This window comes from Lissotriton vulgaris, chromosome 1_1 (assembly GCF_964263255.1).
Source record: "Lissotriton vulgaris chromosome 1_1, aLisVul1.2, whole genome shotgun sequence".
Taxonomy (NCBI): Eukaryota; Metazoa; Chordata; class Amphibia; order Caudata; family Salamandridae; genus Lissotriton; species Lissotriton vulgaris.
The window spans coordinates 1,743,112,476-1,743,127,392 of record NC_141685.1 but is presented as its reverse complement, the minus strand read 5'-3'; the positions used below and the strand labels follow the sequence as shown (position 1 = coordinate 1,743,127,392).

At 40.1% G+C, this 14,917-nt stretch overlaps 1 protein-coding gene across 7 annotated transcripts in view; it reads right to left on the bottom strand.

Annotated features, from left to right (window-relative positions):
* Positions 1-14,917, bottom strand: part of GRIP1 (glutamate receptor interacting protein 1) — a 1,198,832-nt gene that overhangs the window by 137,920 nt on the left and 1,045,995 nt on the right. For 2 of the 7 annotated variants that reach the window (XM_086919023.1, XM_086919024.1), the window contains exons 9-11: positions 13,957-14,126; positions 9,514-9,672; positions 5,571-5,726 (exon numbers count right to left, since the gene is read on the bottom strand). In XM_086919023.1, the coding sequence (XP_086775149.1) occupies positions 5,571-5,726; positions 9,514-9,672; positions 13,957-14,126 (485 nt within the window). The remainder of the gene's footprint in view (positions 1-5,570; positions 5,727-9,513; positions 9,673-13,956; positions 14,127-14,917) is intronic. The other 5 variants (XM_086919025.1, XM_086919027.1, XM_086919026.1 and 2 more) reach the window with 3 other exon arrangements.

Here is a 14,917-nt window from a genome sequence, read left to right as displayed (position 1 = left end):
AATGTCTTCAGAGGATAGGCTTACAATGGTTCTGCACTACTTAACCCTGCCAGTTAATGGATGTTCATCATCTTTAACATGCAGGCCACCAACCCAAAAGTCCTCAAAGCCTCTCCTACTAGATTTGCAACTGTAAAAATAAACCGACCTAGTTGAATTTATTCATGCACAAATTCGATGGGCAAGGGTAAAATCCCACCATAACACAGGTAGGTAGTGAACAACAGGTTGCAACAGGAAGTCAAGACAATTGCTGGTGTCCAGTAAAAATGCAGAGAAAACTTTTGAGAGGGGCAATGATGGTTTTGTGGCAAGACATGCATAAAAGCCCATTGACAAAGGTGCTAATTAATGGCCTAATATAAAATAGCTTCCAATAACCAGGGGATCGACACAACGCTGTCTTATCCTCTACACCATTTTTAGGTTGCGCTTGCGCTGCCCTTAGAGATGACCTTTAAAAATCGGTCTGCACTTTTCCTCACACTCTAGCGTGTGGTGGCATCCACCTTACGGGAGCGAGCAACAGCCCGCAGCAGCCATCTGTTTTTAATTAGCGTGGCCGCATGCGCTTGTTTTTCCACTGCCTGTCTCACCCTCGCTCTCCCTTGTTCTAGTCTTGCAGGTGCCACTTGAATCTGAGCTCACAGGCACAAGCGCGCACCTAGATACTGGATTCGAAGGTCCTACAAAGATGACATTAGGATTTAGGCGATCTAGATGCTAAAGGGTTGTTTTATTATTTGCAGGAATGTTTCTGTTTTGCCACGTTGTATATAACTCATCGTGAAGCACTTTGAACAAGTCAAATCCTTCATTTGGTTATCCTCAGCATGTTCCACCCACAGATGGGCACTGCAGACGAGTCTTCTAAATGGAGGGCACGCCAATGTGTCTGCACGCACCTTATATCCTGCGTCGGGTTTTTAGAAAACAGTGCTACAGACATTGCTTTTGTGCGTAGGCATTCATTTATCTGCCAGTGTTTGTTACAGAAAAGGAGCCACCTTAGAGAGGAAGTATAGATACATTTTTTTTTGTTTTTGCTGCGTGGAGCTGCAAGTCTTTTGGGAACTTCCCACCTCTTTAAAAGAAGTGTAACAGAAGGCATTACTTGTCAAAAGGCAGACTTGGCCATCTCATGCATGTATGTGCTGCCTCGGGCTCCTGTAAAGAAAACTATATTTTAATTACATCTAGGCCCATGCCGTTAGTTATCTACCTCCCACTATCCTCCATTCCTTAAAAGGTGTAGCGCTTTGGGATTTCAGCTTTCTTGTGGTACAGTTCCTGGCTACTTGAGACCCCAAGAACAATACATGAGAGCTTATTCACAAAGGCATTATGAGTACTACCTGTACGGGTAGATGCTTTTTGTTAATCTGCGAAGTGCTTTGTCCTACTCCATGTACACTTATACAGTGTTGGAAGGGACGTCCCATTATATAGCGGGTGTTGAATGGGGGCCTGAAACATTATAAAACAAGCATTGGCATAGCCAATAGGTCTCGCTTTTGGGACCTTACAAGTATTTAGTTATGCAGCACAATATCCCCGGTGCAACAACTGTTGCATGGCTAAACAATTATATGGCCTCAAAGGCGAGACCAATTGTCTAAGCCAATGCTTGTTGTTTACTGTATTGAACCATGTTCCCAGCTGCTTTTGATGAACTCACAGATTTGAGGATATGAGATTCAGGTGTAACAACATGCAATTCCTCTTAGTGCAAATGATATACCAGTGTACTCACAAGACCCGAAATGATGTTCAATTTTAATTGAAATATTTTTATATTTTGAGAAGGATGTGGGACAGAAGATGAATGAACCAAATCCAGTTCAATATTTCGGGATGGGAATAACTGAAGTCAACCCTCTAAACATCCAAAATTCTTGGAAATGCAAAGATTTGTTTAAAATAAATGCTAGAGTTTTCTTGTACAACTCAAATTAAGACATGGAAAATATGCCACTTATTCGTTTTCTATGCTTCTGTCAAGCTCTTTCAATTTTAATATCAGGAACATGAATAGAGGAGCTTCTCAAAACATTATCTGTTTCAAACTGGGCAATATGAATTCAATAATTTAATGAAAAAAATAGCTTAAGATTAGGGAAAATTGGAAGTGATTATTGTCAAATATCTGGTTATACTATGAGGCCATTAACCTGGAAAAGTTGAAATGTGAATTTTCAAGAAGAGTGTATTACTAGCCTGACGCTATTACAATTTTAGTAGACAGTAACCTGAATCAGAATCATCTTGGTGAAATTTGCAAACCCTGTGCTTTTGGAAAGAATAAGATTTAAGATTAAGACTTATGTTATGTTATGTTATGTTATGTTATTTGGGTTCTTCTATAGCGCAACGGCTACTCCAGTAGGAGTGTCCCGGTGCTTTAGCGAAGAGGTCCTTGAGAAGAGGAAACATAACTGCAGAATAAAAGGAACAGCGAAGTTAACTGGTAAACAGCCAGGTTTTTAATGCCTTTCTGAACGACATCAGACTAGGGGCCTGTCTGAGAGAAATGGGAAGCTCATTCCAGGCGCGCGGGGCCAGGTAATGAAAAGAGCGCCCCCCTTGTCTGGTTCGCTTGATGGACGGAACAACCATTTTAGACAAGGAGGCAGATCGCAAAGTTCTGCTCGGCTTGTAAAGAGCAAGGCGCTTCCTAATGTACCTAGGGCCTGAGTCATGAAGGGCCTTGTAGGTCAGCGTCAGGCTTTTAAAGAGAGCCCTCTTGGCTATAGGAAGCCAGTGCAATTCCTTCAACAAGTCTGAAGCACTAGCTCGTCTAGGGAGTCCATAAATAGCCCTGGCAGCTGAATTTTGGACTACTTGAAGTCTCCTCACGAGATATTTAGGGAGTCCTAGATAGAGGGCATTTGCATAGTCCAAACGCGACCCGACAAGTGCTTGGACAATGACCCTTCGATGGTTCATAGAAATCAAGGGGAGGAATTTCCTGAGCATCCGCAGGATCTCGAAACATTTCCCCGAAAGACAGGATATTTGAGGCCCAAAGGTTAACTCATTGTCAACAATAATACCTAGATTTTTAGCCTTGGTACTTGCATTGACCGGTGGAAACAGGTCTTGTGGCCACCAACTTTTCCAGTTTGGTTCAGAGACACATCCAAAAAAAAGCAGCTCCGATTTATCGGAGTTGCATTTCAAGCCGTGTCTTTTGAACCAATCAAAGACTGCTTCTAGGCAGCCTCTGATACGGATCCCATCAAACACCTCATTCTTGTCGTATGTGAACAAGAGCTGGGTGTCATCAGCGTAAGACACGATCTGAGCGCCGAACGACTCCGCAACCTCTGCAAGGGGGGCCAGAAAGATGTTAAAGAGCAGGGGGCTAAGAATAGACCCCTGAGGGACCCCCACTTCCAGAGTTGCCATAGCTGCGGAGTGAGGTGGCGCCCAGATCGTTTGTCGACGGCTAGCTAGAAATGATTTGAGCCAGTTCCACACCGTTCCCCGGAGACCACAATCCCAGAGTCGAATTAGGAGGGTATCATGGGGAACGGTGTCGAACGCCGCCGACAGGTCCAACATGACCAAAATGGTCTTTCCTCCAGTATCCAAGACCTCTCTGATGGCAGTGGTGACTTCAAGTAGCGCGGTCTTAAGATTCTGTATCAGTCATTAAGAGTATATCAAATATCTGACGCTTCCTAAGTGTGCCTTTTCAGACAATATGGTGAAAATACCAATTGCTACTGATATTGCTAACAATACCAAAGGTGTGCAAGAATCTATAGCAGGGGAAATGAGACTGTTCAGTCACAAAATTAGGGAGATGTAGTGTTTCTAAATTCGGTAGCTTTGTTCAATTGGAATATACTACCAATATTTGTACAACCTATAGGTCCTGAAAGTGCTTTTTCACTAGGTACTAAATGTAAGTACATTTGGTATGGAGTTCAATCATGCAAAATAAAAAGAAATCCTATTACTATATAAAGATGCCAGTTGATTTTGGGAAGATTCATTATAGTTAATACAATTATTTCCAATGGCCTTATTATCATTCACACCACATGTATGTTATTCAGACTGCATTATACAACAAATCAATTATCAAACACTGGGTTAGATAGTTCTCCAGAAGGTTTTCGGGTTCAGGTAGTACACTCGTACACTGAAGAGTATTTTAAATAAATGCAATTTGTTAGACACATATTATGTTGGTTTTTTTTAAAACATAGGAAGGATTGCAAATGTCCCAGGGTTTTCCATCCAATCATGAGGAATCTAAGATCAGTTATTTTGTAATAATTGTCTGAGCTCAAATTTGAGAGAAAAATATTGGCAGGCACAATATCAATAATACAGAACTTGAAAGAGCTATTAGACAGTCCTCTGATATGTAGAAAGGGATGTATCAGTAGCAAGGCAGAGAAGGTAAGTTATACTCTGCTACTTTACTGATGCTTAAGCTAGTGATGAAAGATTCCATTTAAATGATGTTGTCATAAGATCAAGTGCTTCTTTTTCTTTTCTTCACTCAATTTATATATGCCTTGGTATTGTTTTATTATGGATGTCAAAAAGTAAGTGTAAGCCACAGCTTAGTTTATAGTATGATGTATATTTTGATTAATAAATATGTTTTGAAAACATTTTATTAATTAAAGGAGTAAACGTTATTCAGACATAAAAAAAAAACCAGGTCCAACGTTTGAAAAAAAAATACAACTTTTAAATCCACAATACATCATTTAAAGATCGTGAAGCCTATTTAGGAGTTTTTAGTAAAGAGGATAGATATTTTTGGTTATGATGTTTAGAACTTTATTATGACAATATTTAAAAGTACAAACTTTAACAAAGTTGGAACTTTAGCAAAACCTTTGAATTGTTTGATAAACTGTTTAAAGCACTTTTAATATTACATATTACTCTCTGGTGAAAGAAAAATCGCATATTACACTGTAAGTAATTTTGCACTGAAAAAGTCAGTAAATATACACTATAAAAGTCTGCTTATTCATAAAAGGAAAATACAATTTTAATATACAGTTTTTGTTTCTGTGAAAACAAAATTGTGCACAATTATCAGTGCAATTTGTCCATGCAAATTTAGAAATGAAAATTTTTTGTGACTATGCCAATTCTGTGGAATCTCTTCCTGCTTTACGAAAATTGAGAGAATTGCCCTAATTTCACACATCTGTGAAAAGCCAAAGTATTTATGTATGCAAATATGGCATGATCCAAAAACACTCAAACTTCCATCTTGTCCCCTGACCATTCATGCACTGAGCACCAACAACTGACCCTTAGGCTAAATGTGGTGATATAAAACTCATAGCATTATATCATTACCCCATAGAAGACAGAGATTACTGAAGTGAAGAACTAGTTATCTTTCAAAAATGGTTTCTGAGAGGCAATTTCTTTAAGTTGTTTAAAAATGATGACATTAGTGCTTGATCTACTATGGCTGGGACGGATTCTTTCCTATCAGAAGGATGCCACAAACCAATAATATACCTGACTAGATGTGCGGAACGGAACTGTGCTTTCCAAATAAAAGGGCAGCAAGCATTAGCACTTACATGAACTTTTGAAGTCCTTCTTTTTCATTCTCCTTCGCATCAGTGTCCCACGTGGGCTTGTTGGATAGAGGTTGCGAGGTAGAGTCCCCATGTTGAGTGAGCTCAGGCTGTACGCGCTCATAGAGGTAGGCGAAAAAGATGAAGACACCAAGGCTGCTGTAAAACAGAAACATATAGCACACCATACCTCGATTTAAGGTGACCAATACAATGCATGCACATTTAGCAAAATCAGTGTGCTCCCAAATAGAACATCTTTAGTGTATCATAAAAAATACAACTATACTATAAAACTAAAAGAACAGATGTTTCACAAAATTACTAGTGGTGTTCTGCCAAGTGTTAGTCAACAAATATCAACGTTTCTGCCCTAGCCTTCCAGACACAGAGCAGTCAATACCAAATTGCATGCCACGTCTGACATAAGGCAACATTCTTTTGCTGTGTCTGGGAACTGTGACTCAGTCAGCATCCTGATGAACACAGTCAACCATACAAACTCTGCATTAAATGGTGTGTGGAATGTCCTTAAATCAATGGAAGGGGCATGCAATGTCACACAACACCACAAAGAGAAAACACAGAAAGAGGAGAAGGAAAGAGACAAGATGTTAGAAAATGCCCAAACCCATCCACTGTAATCACACTTTTAGGTCGTAGTGTTAAATTCACTTCTGTCAACAGTAGAAAAATGGTTCAAGGCAACCCGAATGCCAGGGGTGCAATGTAATAAGTATACAAATATAGCAGTATACTATTACAATACAAAGATCAGTCTCAAGAAGTTTATTACATCTTTAATTATTTTCTTTATTATGAGGATTTGTGGCACAAACCAGACAAGAGGATATAGGTGGTGAAAGCAAGAGCTATTCACTATTCTTCACATTGGTATTTGTCATTAACTTTAATATTCACCCATAAATATGAGCCCTGTGCATTATAAAGCATGAAAGGTTAATAAATCCAACTGTGACACAAGTAATCGTTCTCAAAAGAAGAAGAAGAAGGATTTCTTTTGTGCCTCCACTCTTCTTCCTAAGACCAAATGTTGTTGAGGGTCCTTTTCATCTAATGAAAAGGATTCCTTTTTTGCTTATTTATAGGAACCATTACTTGGATCGCAGCAGGATCACTATATTTTCTTTTTTTTTATATAACTTGGGAGAATGTTTGAAAAGACTACCTGTTTTCGTTTCATTCCAAATGACGTTTAAAAAAATGGCATATGAATTACATCAACAGTTGCAGAGGTTGGGTGATGCTTTTTTTAGCCTTGATCACTGAACAACATTGTGCATCTCTCCCCACCAAAACAGGACTGTTTTGTTTGCTATTGGAAGAGATCAATTCAAGGACCTGTTATCTTAAAATACCCGCAATTTAATTATTAACAGTAAACAAGCATGCTAAGATTAACTGTTAGAACCCATCTCGTTGGGTTCAGCATTGGAAAGAGCGGGCAGAGTTAATGTTTAGTGGTGACTGCATTCTGGGTGGATTTTCCATCCCAAACTTATTTATATAATAAATGACTGCTTATTGTTATGCGAGTATTATATAATGTTATCTTTAGCCTACTATCTATTTGCAAAGGATTTACTTAAAACTCACACTGAAAACATTTGCATCGTAACAAAATAAATGACATACAGGCCCCAAAACAAAACACGGAATAGGGTAGTGCGCTTTCCCATGGGAGCAACAGTACCTCTCCTTGTTGAATACACCAAGATTCCTTCTAACAATACTGTGCAAGTGAAGGCAAACTGAAATCAGCACCGAATCATTTGACTGGTTCTCACAGTCAGTGAAGGCAATGGCTTCTCTTTAAAATCCTCACTGTTATAGCTGGACAGGAAGTCGAGCAGAAGAAGTTCATGGCTACGCTGGCCTTACAGTACATTCGCCCCTCTAATCGAGCATCATCATCTTCTGGGAATGTCGGGTTTTGGGGACATGCCACAAGTTCACCAACTTCTCAGCTCAACCTCCTTGTTCCAGATGTAATGATTGAGAAGATGATATAATAAAGGGTCCTATGGAGCCTAATGAGTGGTATTTTGAGAAATATAGTTTAAAATCTATAGAGTTTGAGAGAGAAAAGCATTTGTGCCAATCAACAAATTCATACTGAACTAATTGTCGTAATTCACATATAAAAATTCAAAGTTTTATAAAGAGCCAAGTAATGTAGTTGTTATTCTGTAGGGTGCATACAGAGTGATCGAATGTTCAATCCAGTGATGTAACACAGGACCCCGCAGTGCGGGGGGCCACCAAGCTCCAGGGGGTCCCCTCCTGATGATCCCGGAGGGGGACCCTACATGTACCTTGTAGAGGGGCCCCCTCAAGTTTCGTTACGCCAGTGGTTCAATCACATTTAAGATCATCAATTTGGAAGGATTGAAGAAAGTGTTATCTTGCATTCCATGATCACACCAATCGCTTCAAATCTGATCTCATTTGATCTTATGGTTTGTTGTCACCAGAATACATCTATGGTCCCAAAAACATTTTGTTTGCATTTGCAAATCTACTCATCAAATCCTAGTATTGCATATTTCATTACTATTCCCTGTCGCTCCTCAGCTGTAGATATATGTGTTTTAAAAACTTTAACTTTGGAATAAAGTACACTTGCCTGAAATATTTATTTGTTAAAGTGACTAGATAAGATATCCGATTTATTGTAACTATACATTTTCCACTATTAATTCATATCACTTGTCTAGCTCCACCCAGTGAAAAGACAAGATTATTTGAACAAATTGGTGAAATTAAAATGCTGTTAAACATGCCTCTTCCCACCGCGTAATTTGATGGTATCCATTTCCTCTTGATTGTATTGGCAGACTACTCTGATTAAAATGTCCAGTGTAAGACTGGCATAGCAAGAGAAGCCTATGGTTCAGGAAGATAGCTTAGGTAATGTGAGCCCAAGGAGAGGACTAATCCATCGGGTATGGAGGGAACTAGTGTTTTATTTTTGGTAAGGAGTAGGGTAGATCATCTTTATTGATTCAGAACATTAAGACAGCATAACCCTACAAAACCTATGCCCGGCCGACCAAAGACAATCATAATATCTAAAAAGAAGAGATAGCACCAGAAGATTTGTCACCATGTTTTCATAAACAATTTGGGATGCCTGGGAGAGGTTTCTAAAATGACTACATGGTCCTTGACAGATGGTTAAATCCAGCGGGACAGTAACTTTAAGGGGAACATCAGGATAGTTAAGTATTTGATAGTACTAGTGACACATAACTAAACTTGGTTTCATTCCACAAGTGTATTTTGAAGTAGTAATGCATTATTAGCCTTCATTTAGCTTTCTGTGCATAATATTTCCTTGCTGTTAGACCCAGTAAGTATTATTTTGTATGCCCCAAATAACAAAATAATTAGTTTTAAGTTTGTCATCTCTTATTGTCAAAATAAGTGCCTGGATCTTAAAAATCTGCATTTTGTATGTGATTACATACTTGGTGTAGCTTGTCCTCATCACTTGCAAGGAAAGTGTGCGCCAAACAGCACTCAACAACAAAAGGGAGACAAAGGTGAGGATCCGATACAAAAATAATGTGAAAGTCCAGGTATTTAAGCGAAAGAACTAGTGATCTTTAAATATTTTTAATATATAGGTTTTTTTGGGGGGAGGGGAATGCAATGGTGATAAGAAAATAATTGCAGCTTCTCACACCTCTAACCTAGGCATTGCATTAATTTGATGTTGACCAATTATCAAAATAAGAAATCATCTTGTTGTTCATGTTATCTAGTTGATCTTAAATTTTTAAAGGCATTCACTGATTGAGGCACCCTCCCTGGGACTTGACAGACTGATAGATGCATGACACACAAAGCGTAAATGCTTGAAATGAAAAAAGCATGAGAGGAAGCAAAGGAAATGTCAGGAGGAAGAAGCGTGGAACATTACGAAGGTTTTTTGGAGCAGGTGGTTGCTGGCATTTCGAGGCGGGCTTCCTGCCATGCTCGGGGTGGTGGTAGGTGTTATAATGCTGGTAGGTGTGGCGGCTGCTGTGGTGGTTGGATCGGGAGTCCCAGGTAAGTTGCCTGTTGCTTCTCTGAACTTTCACTGCCCGCATGAAGGGATGGCAGGGATCACAGGAAATCGGAAAACAGAAAGTACCAGGAAAAAAGGGAGAGGTAACTGAATTTTACAAAGGAGAGAAAAAAGCAACGGAGATGAAAGCATTTTGTGTGGAAAAGAAAAGCACCCTTGTCCAGCCCATTTTCTTCTTTTCTCTCTCTCGCTCTTTTTTTTTGCCGTCAGAATTGCCAAAACCCCAAATGCATATTAGTGAACGAAATAATATATTTAGGAAGGGCCACCAGACATGCACATTCGATCAATAATTAAAGGAGATTTGAATCAGATGCAATTAAATAAAGCAGCAGGGAAACCTACAGACAGTTTTCATTTAGGAAACATCCACTTAAGAGTGCAATTAAGCTTAATTTGCTTAAACCACTTTCCTAATCACTTATATAAACCCCTCATGATGGTGAAGAAAGGGAGGTTAGATGTTGCTTTTCCGGCAATCCTTATGTAGTAATAGTAAATTCCAAAAAGTAAGGTCTAGGATTTTAACCTAACCCTAAAAGTAAAGAAATTCTTGAATTACATAAATGAATACATTTTATGCTTGTGCTCGGCATACCCGCCTGTCCATCAGACCTTGCATTTTCGACATCCAGCGTTAAAGAAAAAAAATTACTCTGATTGTACCTTGGAAAGAGGCAGGACATGGTCATTGATGACATTATCTTAACAATTTTGTGCTTAACCTGGAAAGCCATGCACTACAAAGAACAGCCACTTGCTGTGTTCCTGCCAATAATTTTACAAGCTTTAGATACTGCTCCCCCAGGTAGATGCAGGAAGAACCCTGTTAGATGGCATTATGTAGAATAGACCTTTAAATATAGATATAACTTGATCTAAGACACAACAGATCTTTAATCGCAATATTTAATTTCCAACATACATGGATACATTTGCTCTGCATTTGAGAAGACATTTCAGGGTCAAATGTAGGTCAAAGATGAGAGGGGAAAACAGCAAGTACTCATATTTGCACTAATACTGCAGCAGAAAAGCTGCTGTGGCTTTTAGATAAAAGCACTTCACACTGAGGGTGATGTTTTAATTTTGCTCTTAAGGCATGGTCTATATTTAGGCGTGCAATGTGCTGTTGACTAAAAAGCCAGAACTTTCTTAAATAATCAAGCGTGAGGAGGCAGTCCACAGCAATGCAGTAGCATTTAAGGACTTAACTATTCAGTATGTAACCAAAATCGCTATCAATTAGCAATTCAAAGTCAGATTTTCTGCTTACAAAGTCTGGCCGATAGCCTTCAAACCACATCCGTCTCTCCATTCTGGACCACAAGATAATAGTTTAAATTCTTCAGTGAGTTGACCTGACAAGGTGGGAATGCAAATACAAAATGTACATGTCCAGGCCGCAAAGACGGCTACCTTTAGCGGGCAGCGACAACTGGAAGCCATCTTTAATTGAATGGTTATTATGTTCTAAATACAACAGCTCAAACTGAACGTCTTAAACCGTTGTATAGCTGGCACGCCGGGGTCAAGAAGGACTTGTGAGAAAGAGGGTCATACCTCGGTTAGAGCTACAAAATATAGTGCATTGAGGGGTCTCCAGAGGGTCACACATCACAAGGTGATCTTTGAAGGTGATAATACCAGCAATTCACATGGCGCTCTCCCAGGACTTACTCACTTTCAATTGTGGAAGGTTTTTATTGGTACCTTTACTATTTTTCCCGTTTTACATTAGGCCCCTACACCAGCATATTGCATCGATAGCATGACATTGGCTTTTTGTTGAGTAGTTCATCTTAAAGTGTATTTTAATACTTACATGCCTATTGTTTTGGTGACAAAATTCTCATCTTTATTGCTCATCTGTTCATTCTTCCAGAAGTGTAACTACATGTGTCTCCCATTGGTGACTGGTCTCACTCTTTTCAATATAAGAATTAATTCAAATGTGTTCTTATCAATACAGACTAATTGGAGATTATCACGTCTCATGCGTGGTCTGTCACACCTATTTACTACTATGCAGGACTGCATTATTGTTGATATTTTTCTAGTAGTTGCACATTTGCTTCCTGTGTTGCAGTCGCATGAGCTCCCCGTCTCTGACATTCCAGATGAACACACTCTCGCGGTTTCATTTCGGAGGCTCATGCAATAAATGCAAGACTCAGGGCTTTTCTGAACCTCTCATCACACCATTCACACTCTCCCAGTTTTTTGTCCGTTGGGCTCTATTGTTGGTTTATCAAGTGTTTGGCTAATCTAGTGTTTTGGCCTAGCTCCAAGGGAGCCTCATTGATAAATGTTCCAAACCAGTTGTGCAAACAAATGGCACACACTGACGTGTGTCTCTTGTTTGTGGGTGTTAGTTTATTTTTTTTCACAAATAAAGATGCTAAAAGGGGGTAAAAACGCCCAAGTAGAAATGTTATTTACCTTGGGGTGTATCTGTGCACGATAATAATGCAAGGGTCTTACAGACTACAGATTTGGGACAAGGCATTTAATCGATTGAGCAAGTTAAAACACTGAGATTTTTTTTTATGAGACATAACTCATAGCACCTGCTTTCTGTGCTGATAACTCAAAGACAAAGGAAGAGAGAAAGTAATTGGCCAAAGCAGGAGAAACAAACACGACTTAAAGCAAAGAGCTGACACAAATGCAAGGACCTTAAAAACATAGCTGCAAAGGAGCCAGGATTTCAACGTGCATGTCAGTGTCTTTAGTGGACGCAGTACAATGTAAACTACTAAATCTGTGGTAAGAGTTCCAACACAACTGGTCAGAGGCATTATTTGCATCTGGATAAGCGAGTCAGCATAGCCTTGTGTAAGAGAGTGTGCCTCAAACCCATCACCACCAGTAGGGGGCGACAGCTCTGTTCTGGCTGAAAGACCCAAGAAGCAAGCAAGTTCATGGAGGACCACTAAGGAGGACAGAGTATGGCAGCTCTCTCTGGCGGAAGCAAAAATTCACGTTTATTGGGGTAAAACTGAGGGACACTGCAATTTCCAGAGAGAAGCTTTACCCCAAAGCTACATTATCCAAACAAGTAGATGCTATTATCCCACAGTTATGGATAGCACTGCTTAGGAGTGGCTTCTTTATTTCACTCTCCATGAAGCCCTCATTATCTGTCACTGGACTGCCCCTCTGACTGGCCTACTTCTCCAGGGAGTTTGCTCACGTAATGCACTTTATTCATATTAATACTCTCCCAAAGACCTGCATGTTCTCCCACACTAATGTTTTGCCACAACTAACCACCTGCTGGGGCTAGGATGGGTTACACTTTGTGCAGTTGCCTTCAAAGCATTGAGGTTACCTAGTAATGCACGCTCGGTGGCTAATTCGAATTGCAATAATCTGCAAAGCCATTGATCCTCTTTAAAAAAAGTCAGTGTTCTGCAGGATCCATCATGGCTGGATTCTCCATATGTTTGCAAGTGGCTACTAAGAAAGGAAGCTCTTCAATGAAACAGGATTGAGGTTTTAAACTTTACTTGCTAAAGGAAGAAAAGGGTAAGCGTGACATCTTGTTTCTAAAGCTGCTTCGACACGCAAGTCGAGATCAATCTAAGATCTTTCTAAGTCTTGACTGTCAAGGTACCTTGAGATATTCTGGCATGTGTGCGCACCGGAATTCCCAGAAGGAATGGTTCTCGCTCTCCACCAGGAGCCCACGCACACTGTCACATCTAATCAGATCTCTCAAAGAAAGCAGCTGCGGTATTGTGACAGCACTCTTGTTCAGTGCGGATTCTATACCAGCGGACATGGCAAAAATAAGAATGAACAGGGAAAAGGCACAATATGTATAAATAACTCCAATACTCTTGCCCACGAGCACAACAGTGTTACAAACTTGTAAATTGCCTTCCAGTGCTACAATGACTTTAAACTTCTATTATTGTGTCAGGTACGGCCAAAGGACTTCTTATGCAAATTCGAACCTTGAATGCGTGGTTACACCCCTTCTGTGTATCCACCATGTTTCATCCTCTCTTCATGTAATATTGTTGGGCACCAGCCACAGTGAACATTCCAGATGATCAGTTGCATATTGTTTCTACTTCCCCAAAATGTTGAACTTGGACACAAAGTAAGATCTACTTGTTTAATAAAATACCAGTTGACACCTGACGAGATAAATACTTTAGCTGTCATAGATACTAGTTCGCCAAAAGGCACACAGGGTGCCCCGTATCCTGTGATCAAGCTTCATGAGCAGCAACTAAATTTGTGGTGTGGAAAGGGCAAAATTATCTCACATCCTGGTCCTCTTACCATGATCTGCTCCTTTCAGAGCCAAGCGGGTTTGGTGGTGGGGAAGGATTTCGAGTTTGACATGTTCGGAAGTGCTGGCTAGCAGCTGCGTTGCCTCTGCTAAGGTACAATATTCCATGCTGGTGCCATCAATGGACAGGATGTGGTCTCCAACATGCAGTGCTCCACATCTGTGGGAAAGGGTAAAATAATGTCTCATCAAATAGAAGATGCTTTACTTGTGTCGCACAACTATCGTTATTATCACATGACTAAGATGTCGTCAATTTCGAGTATAGACAAAGGCTAAACCCCCATGCAAAGTAAATGTCAGTTTATTCATTCATTCATTTACTACCAGTTTTATATAGTGTGGACAAGCCCCAGTTAGTGGCAAAGCGCTTTATATAGGATCAGTTTTACAAAAAGCAAATGCATAGAGTACACAGGTAGAACATCATAGGGCAGGGTCCATATTGTGATAAAACGAGCATAGGAGGAGAAAGACGAGCAGTCATATCTCATGGAAACCATATTTACATAAACACTGGAGGTGGCAAAAGAGGAGAAATTCGATTTAGGACAGTGCTTGGCTCATTAGAAGCCTAAGATCCAAGGATAAAGCCCTACTGTGAGTACCCCGCATCCGCTTGTGCAGATGTAGGGGGAGAGCCCTATTCTACCTGGCCCCTTCCCATTGGAACGGTCTCCCTGTGTATATTCGTACCTGCACAAACTATTGTCAATTTCGGAAACCTACCTAATCTAAGAGACCTTTCCTGGTGGAGGCTTGATTGCTACTGTAGACCTCGCCGAGATGTCACGGGCGATTCGTGTGCTATATTATATATAATTAACATAACATAACAAATGGGCCTTTTATAAGAGGAGCTGAAGCTGAAACGACAGGCTCTTCAGTGAAGGGTTATCCAGCGGAACAGGTTTCCAAGCCATAGGAGCAGTTCTCAAACAGGATTGCTTT